Below are 14,579 nucleotides of genomic sequence, written 5' to 3' on the forward strand. Positions count from 1 at the left end.
GCATCACAAGGTGTCATGAGTTGCAGTAATTATTAAAAGATTGAAATAGAAGACTGTCCAAAATAATATAAAGTTGTGCAAGTAAAAAGTCTTTGCGCTGGAAAAGCTACTTTAGTTGGCAAACCCTCAACACCGGCTTGAAGACATGAAGAGATTGTTACACTGGTGGATCCACTGGTAGGTTGTTCCAGTTCCGCGATCCCGGATGGTATCCCTCATGTTACCAATAGTCGTATTCATCTTGACAAAGCCTTTGTCATCTTCCAAGAAAATATGGTAAATAATCTGTTCAAGTTGGATATTTTGTTTGGAACTGGCGAGATAAATAAACAGAGATGAGACAATTTCTTAATTAAAGGAATCTTACCAACTTAAGTCATTCCTTGTTTTCCAATTGATTTCAACTTCTGCAGCTTGGAATCAATTGATATGTTCACATTCATCTATCTATATTGTTCGAGATGTAAACACCCAAATGCCTTAATAGGAATTTTTAGACCATTCCGTTTTAAATGACTTTTCATTACTGAACGCGCGTGACCCACGCTACATTGCATTTGATTTACTTACATTTAAGTTCAACTAAACACTAAGACATCCAAAATCTTGAAAAATATAATGTAACACACTATCTTGCCGTAATGTGGGCGTGATTCCCGGCCACATGACAGCACGGTGTTATAGCTCTGACCAGTGCCCTAGCAAAGGTTTTGATATTTGGGATAATAGGGTTGGATAGCTCAGATGGTAGAGCACTGGTCTCACAAACCAGAGATTGCCGGTTCGAATCTGGCTTCAGCCAAATTTTCTTTTTTTTTCACTTCTTAACATTATTACCTGGTTAGTACTTCTCATTTTTAAAACACAAATGGTGCCATCTGCGTACTTTAATATCTGTAACAAGTTTCAAGTTTCGTTTATATCACCATGCTTGGTACAATAGAGTGAGAATGAAAAAATAAATACATGGCGAATAATGAAAGTACTTATTTGACTAGCATATCTAGAGTTGTAGCTTCTAGGAAAGTGTGCATTTTTTCATAATTTAACGGTAAAATTGGTTCCTTAATTTCGCTACGGTGACTGCCTGAACGGCGCTTATGCTTGCCATAGACAGGTTGCAGTCAGTGCATAGCGATGCACTGTGTGTTTTGTGTTCAACAGACAACTATTATTCTCCTTATTTGACTCGAAACCACAGTACAACATGGATGTCGTAGGCCTGTGTGTGGAAATTGTTACGCTGACAAATACCTTAGTTGATGGAATCGAAGAAGTAAAATCCTACGAAACGAAAATTAAACGCCTGACGACAAGAATTGAGTGTCTTTTACCCTAAGTAGAGATTCTTTCTGGAATGAAAGAAGAAGGCGGTAAGATGATAGAGTTGCAAAAGCAAGATAAGTCCATGAAATGTCCAGTCTTCAGTGGTGGTCTAATGCAGCTCAAGAAAGTGATAGAGGAAATACAGGTCTTCATGACGAAATTGAAGAAGCGCAACGTTGTTAAGCTATTTCTTTCAAGAAACAAGATCGCGGATCAATTTAACTGCTTCAGCGAGCGGTTAGATACGCTACAGAACACCGTTCACTTAGGAGTCTCCGTCGAAATGATAGGAATGGTTGGCAGAGTTATAGATGATACACAAATGAATCCCTTGGCAGGTTTAGGGGAATCATTTCAAAAAAGCAAGAAAGTTCTGAATCAAAGGATCGATGAAGACCGGGACGATGAGGTCAAAGATAACCAAGAATTATTGGAAAAGATGAAAGGTCAGTTCGCTCTCTTCCTCCCCTCTCTCTTCACTCTCATGTTAAGAGTACTCTATAGTGAATCTTCATTATTGGTTGGTTCAATTTAAAGTTGCGATTATTATTTCCGCTAGACTCTTGTATTTCTTCTTCTTCTTTCTTTATATGAGGCGGATTATCCGCCTGATATACTAATGAAGCTCCAAATTTTCTTTCTTTCTTTCTTTCTTTCTTTCTTTCTTTCTTTCTTTCTTTCTTTCTTTCTTTCTTTCTTTCTTTCTTTCTTTCTTTCTTTCTTTCTTTCTTTCTTTCTTTCTTTCTTTCTTTCTTTCTTTCTTTCTTTCTTTCTTTCTTTCTTTCTTTCTCTTTCCTCTTTAGTAGAACCGATTAATGCTACTAGATGTCGACCAAACTTAGCTACAAGAAGCACTGACGCAAGCTTAATATAAGTTACACACAGATAGAGGTCAAATGTCATGTAGGGCTTATTAGGGGTAATTTTGTAAAAGTCTTAAAAATGCTTCTCCTATTTTAAATATGATTACCAAACTTGGTCAGAAGAACCGCTGGCCCAAGCTTCAAATAGGTTGTAAACATGTAGCACAGATTGGGCTCAAAGTTCATGTAAGGCTTAATAGGGGCCATTTTGCGAAAATATTTCGAAGCAGCTATCATTAGAGGCAGCAATTTGGCACATAACTCGGGCAAGAAGAGTGCTAGTCTTCTATTTTGATAACAAGGATAAGATTGGTTAGATTTCGTCAGTTTTCTTCAGATTTCGTCTATTGGGCTATTCCAACTTAAATCCATACACCCTTTATGCAAGACATGACTTAAATCTTCCACACTGTTAGTGTATAATCAAAATGGAGTCACTCATTCAGGTAGGCCCATTTGAAATTCACACTCCATGTATGGGAGATTAAGGTTATTTCTTCCGGAGGGGGTGTATGGATTTCAACTGAATAGCCCATTTTGTGGTTACTTTACAAGTATTTAAATGAGAGGAAATCATGCTTTCCCTTGATGCATTTATGAAAATCAATACATACGCACTAAGGCTATGTGGTGAATGATATACAGGGTGTCCCAGAAAAAATTACCGGGCGAACAAATTTGAACGTAAGTCGAGAAATAGACAAAAGAATCCAAAAATCTAAACATCAGCGTGTAGCCCATCTTATTCTGCATCTTATACGCCAATTTCGCTGGAATCGGTTGACTGATCGCGACGAAATGAGCAATTACATAACGCATGTGTCAATTCACTTCATTCCAAGTTTGAAAGAAAGATCATTCAACATAATTATTGCACACTAGTTGTTAACTGTCAATGGGCTCCATATTTTCTTCTGTGAAATCCTCGTTTTTTTAAACAATCTGTTTCTTGCAAAACATTTAATTAGGTTTTGTTCAAATTTGAAAACCTGCATGATATTAAAAATGAAAGCTTGCATATAAGATGATGCTCGGTACTTGTAAATATATATTTTTCATTAATGTTGCATAAAGAATTATTGCTTAAAAATTTCTCACACACATTAATGTTTTTGGAATATTTCCAAGAAACTGTAATGCAAAGTTTAAATCTTTTAAAACTTAAACAGTAATAATGTTGCATGGTATCAAAAATCACACGTAAAGCTGTAAGCACTTGGTCATTGTTGTTCTTGTCTCAAATGTTCTTTGGAAAGTTAAAATATAACATATTTGCACAACATAAAGAATTGAAGTTGGAAAGCTTCCAATTGCAGAAATCAAAGTTTTACGGACAAACTGTTATTCATCATCAGTGAAAGAATGAATGACATAACACCGTCCGATTATAAAATAGATAATATGGACTAAATTTAATGAGATACACACACTTTAGGCAGCGGTGAGCGAGTATGAAAAAAGTGTCTGTTGATCAAACTTGGAATGAACTGAATTGATGCACACATTATGTAATCGTTCATTTCTTCGCAACCAGTCAACCGAATCAAATAAAATTTTTGTATGTGTTGCACAACAAAATAAGCTATGCGCTACATTTTAATTTTTTTGATTCTGATGCCTATTTCTCGACTTACGTTCAATTTCTTTGCTCGGTAATTTTTTCTGGGACACCCTGTAGTTTCAATATTGGTGCAATATTGGTGAATATCTGTGCGGGGTGGTAAAATTTGAAAATATGTCCGATTATGCTAAAACTAAAACTTAAAGTTGCTCCGATGGGGCCGAAAGTCGGGAAAACAATCCCCTGCACTTGGGGAGTATGAAATTGCAAAGGTCATCTGAGGTCAAAGATCAGGCCAAACTTAAAGTTGCTCCGATTGGGATGTAACTCGGGGAAAATGATCCCTGACACTTGGGTAGTATGAAACCGAGGTTATCCGAGGTCGAAGGTCAGATCAAATTTTTAAGTTGCTCCAATCAGGCTGTAACTTGCAGAAAATTATCACTTGGGGAGTATAAAACACCAAAGGTCATCCGAGGTCAAAAGTCAGGACAAATTTAAAGTTGCTCCAACTGGGCTGTAACTTAAGGAAAATGATCCATGAAACTTGGGGGGTATACAACCTTTAAGGTTATCCAAGGTCAAAGGTCAGGTCAACGTTAATCCAAATGGGCTGTAACTTAGATAAAATGATTCCTGACACTTGAGGAGTAAAGGTCATCCAAGGTCAAAGGTCAGTTCAAATTTAAAGTTCCTCCGATCGGACTGTAACTCGGGGAAAACAATCCCCGGCACTTGGGGAATATGAAATCGCAAAGGTCATGTAAGGTCAAAAGTCAGGTCAAATATAAAGTTGCTCTGATTGAGCTGCAACTTGAGGAAATGATACTTGACACTAAAACCGCAGAGGTCATCCGAGGTCAAAGAGGTCAAATTTGAAGTTGCTCTAACCGAGTTGTAACTTGCGGAAAATAACTCCTGACACTTGGAGAGTATGAAACCGTAAACGTAAAAGGTCATCTGAGGTCAAGGATCAGGTCAAATTTTAAGTTGCTCCAACTGGGCTGTAACTTGCGAAAAATGATTCCTGACACTTGGGGAGTATGAAACCGTAAAGGTCATCAAAGGTCAAAGGTCAGGTCAATTTTAAAGTTGCTCTGATTAAACTGTTAGTCGGGGAAAATGATCCTTGGACATGGTGGATATGACACCGCAAAGGTTAGGTTAAATTTAAAGTTAAAGTTACTCCAATCGGGGAAACAATCCCCGGCACTGGAAAATATGAAACCGCAAAGGTCATGTAAGGTCAAAGGACAGGTCAAATTTGAAGTTGCTTTAACCGAGTTGTAACTTGCGGAAAATAATTCCTGACACTTGGGGAGTATGAATCTGCAAAGGTCAGAAAAAGTCAAATGCTAAAATTGGCCCGATTAGGATTAAGTATGATGCAAATTATCCTTAATTTGAGGGAGCATGAGTAGTCAACCCCAGTTTATCCGATATCAAATGTCAATCAGAAGCCACCGCCTGATATTCGTGGCTCGTGAGCCACAGTGGCTCTAGTTCTTCTTTCTTTCTGTCAACATTTGATATAATTTGTCCTAGCTCCATCATTATTTGCCCGATTATGACCCAACTTAGGCAAAAGCTCCACTACCCCAGCCTTTAAATTTGACATTTGACATGACCTATTTGTGGTCAAACGTCACGCATGAGTTAGTTTGGCTAAAAATGCGTGTTTATCCAAAATGATTCTTCTCCTACAGATTACATGGAACAGTTATGAGATTTGGACATTGACCTTGGCTATAGGCGGGGTCTATAGGTCCTCACATATTCAGATTCAGATTCAACTTTACTTAACCACGGAGGGCCCAAATAAACCCAAAGGTTGTTCTTCCTTGGGGCCGTGGACATAAATACAATACATGCATAAAATATACACATTTTTACAGAAACTTATTTAAGTGTAAATGTATATAAGGACCATATGGTTGACGGAAGGAGGGGGTCAGCAAAATTCACTCATAATAAGTCTGTCACATTCCTATGATCAACTCATTCTCCCAGTGCAGTAAAAAAATCACAGTGTTTCTACTTTAAGAAAAAAATATGCATATTTCACCAATTTTGTCCGGCTTACAAACACATGTACACGATTCTTAACATATGGGTCTCCCATTCCTTTCTTCTTTCAGATATCGTACTAATATTGTAAAATGAGATTGTCAATAGAGTTATCTTGATAATATCTGAAAATGAAATATCAGTGTTTCTAATTTTGGAAAAAAAACATGATGTATTTTCCCTAAAACGTGATTTTTTTGTCCAAAAGGATCAAATTTGATGCTCATTTTTTTTGTTGGCCAGCAACTTCAAAGAAACTTTTTATTATGGATACAATCAACACACTTTGGCCCCACATAAGCAAAAATAAAACCATTGTGTTCTGGCTTGCTGATGTTAGAAACACTGCAACAATGTTTGCATTGTTTACAAACACAATATTCCCTTTATAGTGTTAATATAGATGAGGACCATATGGTCGACGGAAGAAGGGGTCAGCAAAACTCACTCATATTAAGTCTGTCACATTCCTATGATAAACGTATTCTCCCAATGCAGTAAAACAATTACAGTGTTTCTACTTTAAACAAACATCTTTATTGGGAAATTTCACCAATTTTGTCCGGCTTACTAATAAGCTCTAATATACGATTCTTAACATAATATGGGTCTCCCATTCCTTTCTTCTTCCAGATATTATAAAATGAGATTGTCAATAGAGTTTTCTTGATAATATCTGAAATATGAAATACCAGTGTTTCTAGTTTTGGAAAAACAGTGTGATGCATTTTCCCTAAAACGTGATTTTTTTTGCCCAGAAGGGATAAATTTGGATGCTCATTTTTTTGGTTGGACATACGCAAAAATAAAACATTTGTGTTCTGGCTTGCTGATGCTACAGGCTGAGTCAAAAAGAAGTAAACTCATGTTTGAGGGGCTGTAACTCAAGATCTGTAAGGAATCTGCTAAAAATGAGAATACCTCTTGAAAGAGCAAATTCTACACGTCTAAATACAAAAATTAATTGTTGCAATTGCTCAAAGGAAACTCAAGTTATACTCATTTGAATACAACCATTTTTTGTAGCTGCACATGGTTTCACTTCCCAAGGGCTACCTATTATATTGATTGGTAAGGTGCGATATTCAAATGTAAAGTTCTGTGGCAGGTGTGGTTTCGATCAATAATACCTACATGTTAAAGGGCTCTTTTTAATATGAATTTTACCTCATTGCACTACATTATAATAAAACGGGCCAAATGACAACATGGCACCACAATTTACCGCACGGGAGCGCACGTTTCTGTCGACGAAGTATCATGAAACTTAGAGTCCCACTGAAGTTCAGCGTCTTTTTCGTCTCCAATTTCCTACAGCTAACCGGGTTTCATATAAGGGAGCAGTATATAAGAATGTGAACAAGCTCAATGTGCATGGGACACTAAAAACAGACAGCCGGAAGATTCAGGCAGACCACGAACTACTAGATCACAAGTGAACATCGCTAGAGTTAGACATGCGTTACAGCAAGACCAAAGATCAGCTCAATCCTTTACCGAACATTCCCCAATCAAGCTTCTGCCGGATCGTTCGTAAAGACTTGAACTGGTATCCCTACAAACTATAGTACCGTCATGGACTTTGTTGAATATTAATTAAAATCAAAAGTTGTCTTTTCAACAATAAATCATGTTAGCACTTTGCTGATTCGTCAAAATTGAAATGGATGAAAATCAATCAGCCGTGTGTAGCTACAAAAATAGGTGGTTGATTTCACATGAGTATAACTTTAGTTTGCTGTGAGCTATTGCAACAATTCTTTTGTTTATTTAGACGTGTAGAATTTGCTCTTTCCAGTGGTATTTTTATTTTTAGCAGATTCTTTGCAGATCTCGAGTTTAACAGCCCCTCAAAAATGAGTTTACTTCTATTTGACTCAGCCTGTAGAAACACTACAACAATGTTTGTATTGTTTACAAACTCAATAATTATTTCCTTTCAACAGGCATTAAAGGCTACTCATGGAATAGATTTTTTTAAGAACTTCCAATAATCATAGGTTTGGAATTCGCCGTAGAAGTGACGTAATAATCGGATTAACTACCATAGCAATATCGTACCGAAGTGATGACGTCAAAGAAAACTTTTTTTGCGCATTTCAGCGTTTTGAATACCATGTATCGGTGGAGCATGATGAAAAACATCCACAGTCCACATTTGGTGGGAATCGGATCATGAGGGCCCGAGATATGGTGGCATGAATACCTAATTAGCCCCATTGAAATCAGTGTAAATTGGCCTGGTTCCAAACAGTTTGTCTTTGCCCCCTTAGATGCGCCACTGAACATGTAAAATACCTAGACCCCCCCAAAAAAAATAATAACAAAGACCATGTACATGTAGATTTAAGAAGGTATATAACCTGACAGTATTATATCAAATCAGAAATGCAATCCTGACATTTATGCAATTTTCACCGGAAAAGAGCGTTTCGAATTAAAGGCCATAACGCATGGCTACATACATACACAAGCACATCTAGGTTCCAACTCAAGTTTTCTTCAAAGATGTAATTAACTTCACCTGAGAATCATCATTTCCTCCCTTCATGGCTCTTGTAGAGTCAGCTTATGCTGTACTGACTAGTGTCAAAATATAAACATAAATTAGTTCATTCAGTGTAATTTATTGTAGAAGTATTATAAATAATTTCAAACTAGAAACACTGTAATTTTAAATATTAAAACACATTTCTTCAAAGATGTAATTTACTTCACCCGAAAATCATCATTTCCTCCCTTAATGGCTCTTGTACATGTTGTAGAGTCAGCTGATGTTGTATTAGTATCAAAACATTTAAGCTGAATTAGTTCATTCAGTATAATTTATTGTAGAAGCATAATTTCAATCTAGAAACACTGTAATTTTAAATAATAAAACATATTGAGTAAATGTTTCTTGTAAAATAAACTTGACTTTTATTTGAATTATATTATTTGAATTATTTAAATGTTAATGCAATCCATTCTGGTTCAAGCAATTTTGCATGCTATTATATCAGTAGGCCTAATTACTTTTGACTGCAAAGTGCTATTAAACTAGAAACACTAATGAACAAACTTGTTCAAACTATTTTATTACAAAATTTTCATAGTAGAAATTCCAATAGAAAAACTCACTTTTTTCCATCTGGTTTCTAGCAATCGGACGACTGTTGAAACACTCAGATGGATATAGTCCATCTTGATCCGGGAGGAATCACGACGTCATCATGAAGATGATGACGCCCTCATGAATCAATTGGTCATAGGGCCTTCCACTCAGTCAAGGCCCCCTGACCAATTGATTCTTAGGCGTCATCATCTTCTGATGACGTCATACCATCCAATCAAGGATCCCTTATCCATATACCATTGAGAAAGGACAACAGCAAGGATTGCTGAAACCAGATGGAAAAAAGTGAGTTTTTCTATTGGAATTTCTACTATGAAAATTTTGTAATCTGATAACTGTATTCCTGATGAATCTTTTCAATAATTGTTCAAACTAGTTGAGGATTGCTGTTGAATATTTTGAAATAGATCCAATCATCATTCATGAAAGCTTTATAATATTTTTGACAAAATCCGAACGATCCTGTATAAATTAGAATTGGATATTTTGAAATTTCCATGATTTTTGACGAGGTGTTTTTATAACAAAAACCCTAAAACACAACAATTTTATTTTACAACTGTGAGGGGCTATGCCTGTTTGTTATAACCAAGATACAAGGTAACACCAGCATGGCTGTCCAACAGAGAACAGCACGTATTTGAAACATCACCTTTTGACCAAAAAATTAGGAAACACTATGAAAATAACGTTCTCCTTGTTCAAAACTAGAAACACTGCAAATTCCTCTTTTTCATGAAATATGACAAGAAATGTGTTAGCTATATACTCACAAAAAATGGATGTGAAAATATTAACTTCTACATGTTAGCAGTGCCATATCTTTGTTCTTGATTTTAAGAATGTGTTTCAGAGGCGTTAAATTCACGAAAATCAAAGGTTTTGTAAAAAATAATCTAGAAACACTTAGAATGCCCACCATTGATGTTGGCATACCTAAAGGTAGTCAGGGACTTCATATGAAACAAATTTGCCGACCCCTTCTTCCGAAATATATTCAAATCATATGGTGGTAAGCTACAATTACACTTAAATACAGAAACACAAAAGGGAGGACTTACTTATTTACATTACAAAGAGATTAAGGGCTGGGGTATGAACGTTTGGACAGTACTTATTTTGGGACATTAGAGCACATCAGACATATCGAATTGCATTCTAAATACGAAGAATGTCATTCTGATATCAAATAATTTTGATTTTTTGAAATTTGCAATACACATTTTATGGCAAATCATTAAAAATTGATATTTTTGATATTTAACAGTACTTGAAGTAAACTTTGTAAATCTGATGATTTATACTTAAAGTGTATGTAGGTGGGATGAAAAGCGACGATCAATTGAAAATTTTGACCTTTTGTATTGAAGATATGGATTTTTTTCCCAAAACACCCCAAAAAATTGGTCTTTTGGGAAAAAATCCATATCTTCAATATGAAAGGTCAAAATTTTCAATTGACCGTCGGCTTTTCCTCCCTGCTACATACACTTTAAGAATATATCATTAGATTTATATATTTTACTTCGAGGACTGTTATATATCAAAAATTTGAAAAATATCAAATTTTTATAATTTGTCATAAAATTTGTATTATATTGTGATTTTCAAAAAATGAAAATTATTTGATATCAGAAAGACATGCTTCGTATTCAGAATGCAATTCGATAGGTCTGAGGTGCTCTCATGTCCCACAAAAAATACTGTCGAAACGCAATAAACGCTCATTTTAGATCCCTTAAGAGAAAACTAAATTTAAAAATTAAAACTAAAATAAAATAAATTAGAACAAAACCTCCTTCAGCTTATTTTTGAAAATATTTAAATTTTGAGAATTTCTAATGGGGTCCTCGCAGATTTTGAGTTTATGGTCATACAGGGGCGAAACAGGGCTGATAACTAAAAATCACTTTAAAATCCAATATTTGCTGCATATTAAGTGCTGTGATCATCAGAATAATCCCAAAGGGCTCTAGCATTATGTTCATTATACGATTGTAATCAGATCTGGCTTAAACATGGAGAAGGGATTGAAAAACTGGCCTATTCAAAAGGAACAAAAGAAAACTGAAACACTTGAAAATTGGGCGCGTTGCTGGGACTTAGACATGAGGTAAAATCAGCATATTTCAACGTAGCATCTGCGTTTTATTCTACGTTGGAATCCAAAATGGGAAAAGCAAAGTACGCGAAGTATCACACACATTTCAATCTCTGCGTATGAATATTGCGTTTAAATTTAGTCCATAAATCCCCCCAATATTTTGGCAGGGGGTGGTCCATGTAATCATTCCCCCAATGTTGACGCCGGTATGTGGGTTTCTGACCAAATTAACTTCCTATTTGGCCATTTTAGCCCCCAAAGTACCAATTTTTGCCCGCTTCGCGCGCACCTTTATTCCGCTGTTGCACCATTTTCCACCAGTTTAGTTTCAATTTGGCTTTTTTTTTCGCGGGCATTTGTACCATAAACATTTTCTGTTGCCAAAAGGTGCTGGTACTTTTTCCCTCCACATCCCCTCAAAAGAAATCTACGCCACTGGTCTTATGAACTGGAGGTTTGTGTTCTACTTCTAATCCAAAAGCACTCTCCATACTTTGATTCCCGAGAAAATCTTTTAAGATTTTCTCGGGAATCAAAGTTAAAAATATCAATACCTCATTTCAGCCTCTTATTCCCTTTAACAAAAGCTACTTATTATCATCCAGTGACTGTAGAATTACGTATTCAAGTGTGTGATATAATTTTTACATGTGTTGTTTGAAAGACAAAGGTCACGGTTGTTTAATGGGATCATTTATTAGTTTTTCAAACAAAACATCATGTAAAACCAAATTTTATGCTTAAACAGCTAAATGTGATATCATGCTAATATATAAAGATGCTTTTGAGTCATTCTTAACTTTAATTTCCACCTTTTACAAAATTATTCACTTTTATAGCATTTTAAAGCTTTTTTGGATATAAAATGTATCTATTAATGACAAAATTGGTGGCGCTATTTAGTTACTGGACATTACTCTTTCAAGCTTTTAATACAAACAATTCCTTTTATTGTTTGATAAAAATATGTTTATAAAATGTCCTTGTTGCTTTTTTCACCTATTCCAGGTGTTTTAATAGTAGTATTAATCACCTACCCCTTGCAAATAAAAAATATGATTTAGGATAAATAGCGCCATCTATAGTTTGCATTTAGTTAATAATGAAGCCAATTCTATATACATCAAACAACCGTGAGGTACAAACTGATCGACCATCGTACATGTATTTATGTTTTCTATTATTATAAATTATTTTAATGTATATTTTAACATGACCCCTGCACAGTGACATCGCCCCGATATCTTCATAGTAGAAATCGCCTTGGTAGGTTGAATCCACAGCCACACATGGCTATTTTATTCGGACCTTATGAGATGCATATTATTAGCGAAAATACCTGACTAAGGCTATGACAAAGGACGGGGTAATTGATTTCTCGCTGTGTGAGCAAGCTTGTATACGACATTGCGGTCAATGGTTAATATACTGTCTCCACTTGAGTGAGTGCCGCTATAGCCTGCTGCGCGCTGTAGTCCATAGGCCTACAGGACCAACGCAATATAAAATTGAGAGTTTTGGTCAAATTTTGAGTTCAAAGCGCTCGGCCAATTTTCAAAGCGCACGCTAACGACTATAATATCTGTTCAACACGTATTTTCAAGTGTATGAGACCACATCTGGTTTCTTGAGAAAAATTCATTTACGGGAGATATTCATCATTTTCTAACCCACTATCCGAAGATTTTCGTCTGATATCAAAATCGTGCATAGCAATTCACGTGTATCGATCCCGTGTATTCATTTTAATGTCTCTGCTGCACCAAATAATTATTAGCCAGGCGATGTCGGTGTGCCCTGTGCCTCATGAACAGAACAGAGTATATCTTAAAGCCTTCACTATGAACCCAGGCAAAAGAAGAAATTAATAAAACAAAACAAAACTCATTTTACAGGCAATCCAGGAGGACGGGAAATAGACTTGGAGAAAGCCCAGAAGGACTTGGAAGAAGCCGCCAAATGGCTACCACGTAAGTGTTTTACATATCTTTAGTTCCATATTTCTTGCCTTTTAATAGGATATGAGACGTGTGTTACGAGTCGCAAATGTGACTCAAGGCCAAAAACACATTTTCCCAAATTCACTTCAGATTCAGAATGCACAACAAAACACACTGATTAATCAAGTTAACAATGAGAGTTACATCTGTGTAAAGACAAAAGATTGGACAACAGACTGAATAAACTGTAGTGTTGGTGTGTTCAAAGGGTAACAACTATCCTGCACCCTATTTCTGGCTGTCTTCAACTTAGGTCCTGATCTGCTTGATAAACACAGCCACCTTGGGTACCGTATGAGCAACAAAACCACCGAATTCTCTGCTAACAGATGATCTCCCACTGATTGCCAAAAGCCCAAAAGATTTCCAGAAGTTGATCAACATCAGGTCGAGACTCACCATGAAATCCAATTCAATCAAATGCCGGTCGTTCATCCCAAACGGTATACAATGACGAGAAAGACAGAATGCTGCATACGACCCTACGTTAAAATTGATCAACGACACATTTCATAGCTCTACACTAGTCCGGCCTGCTGCCTTACATCACCCCGGGTTGAACGTTGCAACGGCGTGGCACTTGCTAGTGTAGCTTAAGCCCTGTTATTCATACGCTTAAGTATAAGCTGATTTTGTTTGCTTGTAAACAGAGAAGAAACACAGAAGAAGGAACTATTCCCAAGCCACCTTCACAAAAGGAAACTGCAATGGAGTGCTCATCATAAAAATAACGTATTTCATGCTGAAAGGGCCTGTGGTTTTCTGGAGGTCACTGGTCAAATACTTTGAGTCACAGAAATATGTTACCGTTAGCTTTTTCAATTCTAACATCCAGCTCAATACATTGATATACATTTCTTGTATAAATATATAAATTATCACTAAAAAAATGATGAAAATCATGAAATAAAGCATGTTTTAACCCAAAGTTCGGCTAAATATGACGTGACTTATCTGCTCAGGCCGGTGTGGCCCTTTGCCCTCTGCCGAGTAAGACTCCTCCATTCAGTTCTGTCTGTTGCTTGTGTCTTTGCTTTATGTTGGGTCATTCCCAAGTCCCTCTGAATTTGGTCCTTCCATCTGGTTGGGGGACGACCTGGTGGTCTCTTGTTGCTGAAGTCATTAATGTAGGCTTGGTGGGGAAGCCGATGTAGAGGCATCCTGAAGATATGCCCAGCCCATTTCACACGTCTCCGGCAGATAACATCATTGATGGAGCTAGTGATGTTGAGACTCTGTCTGATGGAATTGTTGCAGATTTTGTCAAGGCATCGCATTTCAAAACATCCAGTCTGTGTCGATCGGATTCACGTAACGCCCAATATTCTGACCCATAGGTGGCAATAGGGAGGATGAGCGACTGGTTGATCCTTACTTTGAGTGATCTGGTGATGTCATGGTTAGACCAGATGGTATTTTCAATCTACCAAATGCCTAGGCTGCCAACTTTGTGCGACGTTTAATATCCTCTTCTACTGAGGACACACTATTACCCAGAAAGTTATTTACTTTGTCAATGGGCATTTGGTTCAGCATGATATCT

At 36.5% G+C, this 14,579-nt stretch overlaps 1 protein-coding gene and 1 non-coding gene across 2 annotated transcripts in view; both read left to right on the forward strand.

The window, feature by feature from the left end:
- Positions 1–729: 729 nt before the first annotated feature.
- On the forward strand, positions 730–802 carry Trnav-cac (transfer RNA valine (anticodon CAC)). The gene has a single exon. It is a non-coding gene; the product is annotated as a tRNA-Val (tRNA).
- Positions 803–1,016: 214 nt separating this feature from the next.
- LOC140164198 (mixed lineage kinase domain-like protein) overlaps positions 1,017–14,579 on the forward strand; it is a 32,747-nt gene continuing 19,184 nt past the window's right edge. The window contains exons 1-2 of the mRNA XM_072187442.1: positions 1,017–1,772; positions 12,932–13,006. Of these exons, the coding sequence (XP_072043543.1) occupies positions 1,358–1,772; positions 12,932–13,006 (490 nt within the window). The 5' untranslated portion in view covers positions 1,017–1,357. The remainder of the gene's footprint in view (positions 1,773–12,931; positions 13,007–14,579) is intronic.

Source organism: Amphiura filiformis, chromosome 11 (assembly GCF_039555335.1).
Source record: "Amphiura filiformis chromosome 11, Afil_fr2py, whole genome shotgun sequence".
Classification (NCBI taxonomy): Eukaryota; Metazoa; Echinodermata; class Ophiuroidea; order Amphilepidida; family Amphiuridae; genus Amphiura; species Amphiura filiformis.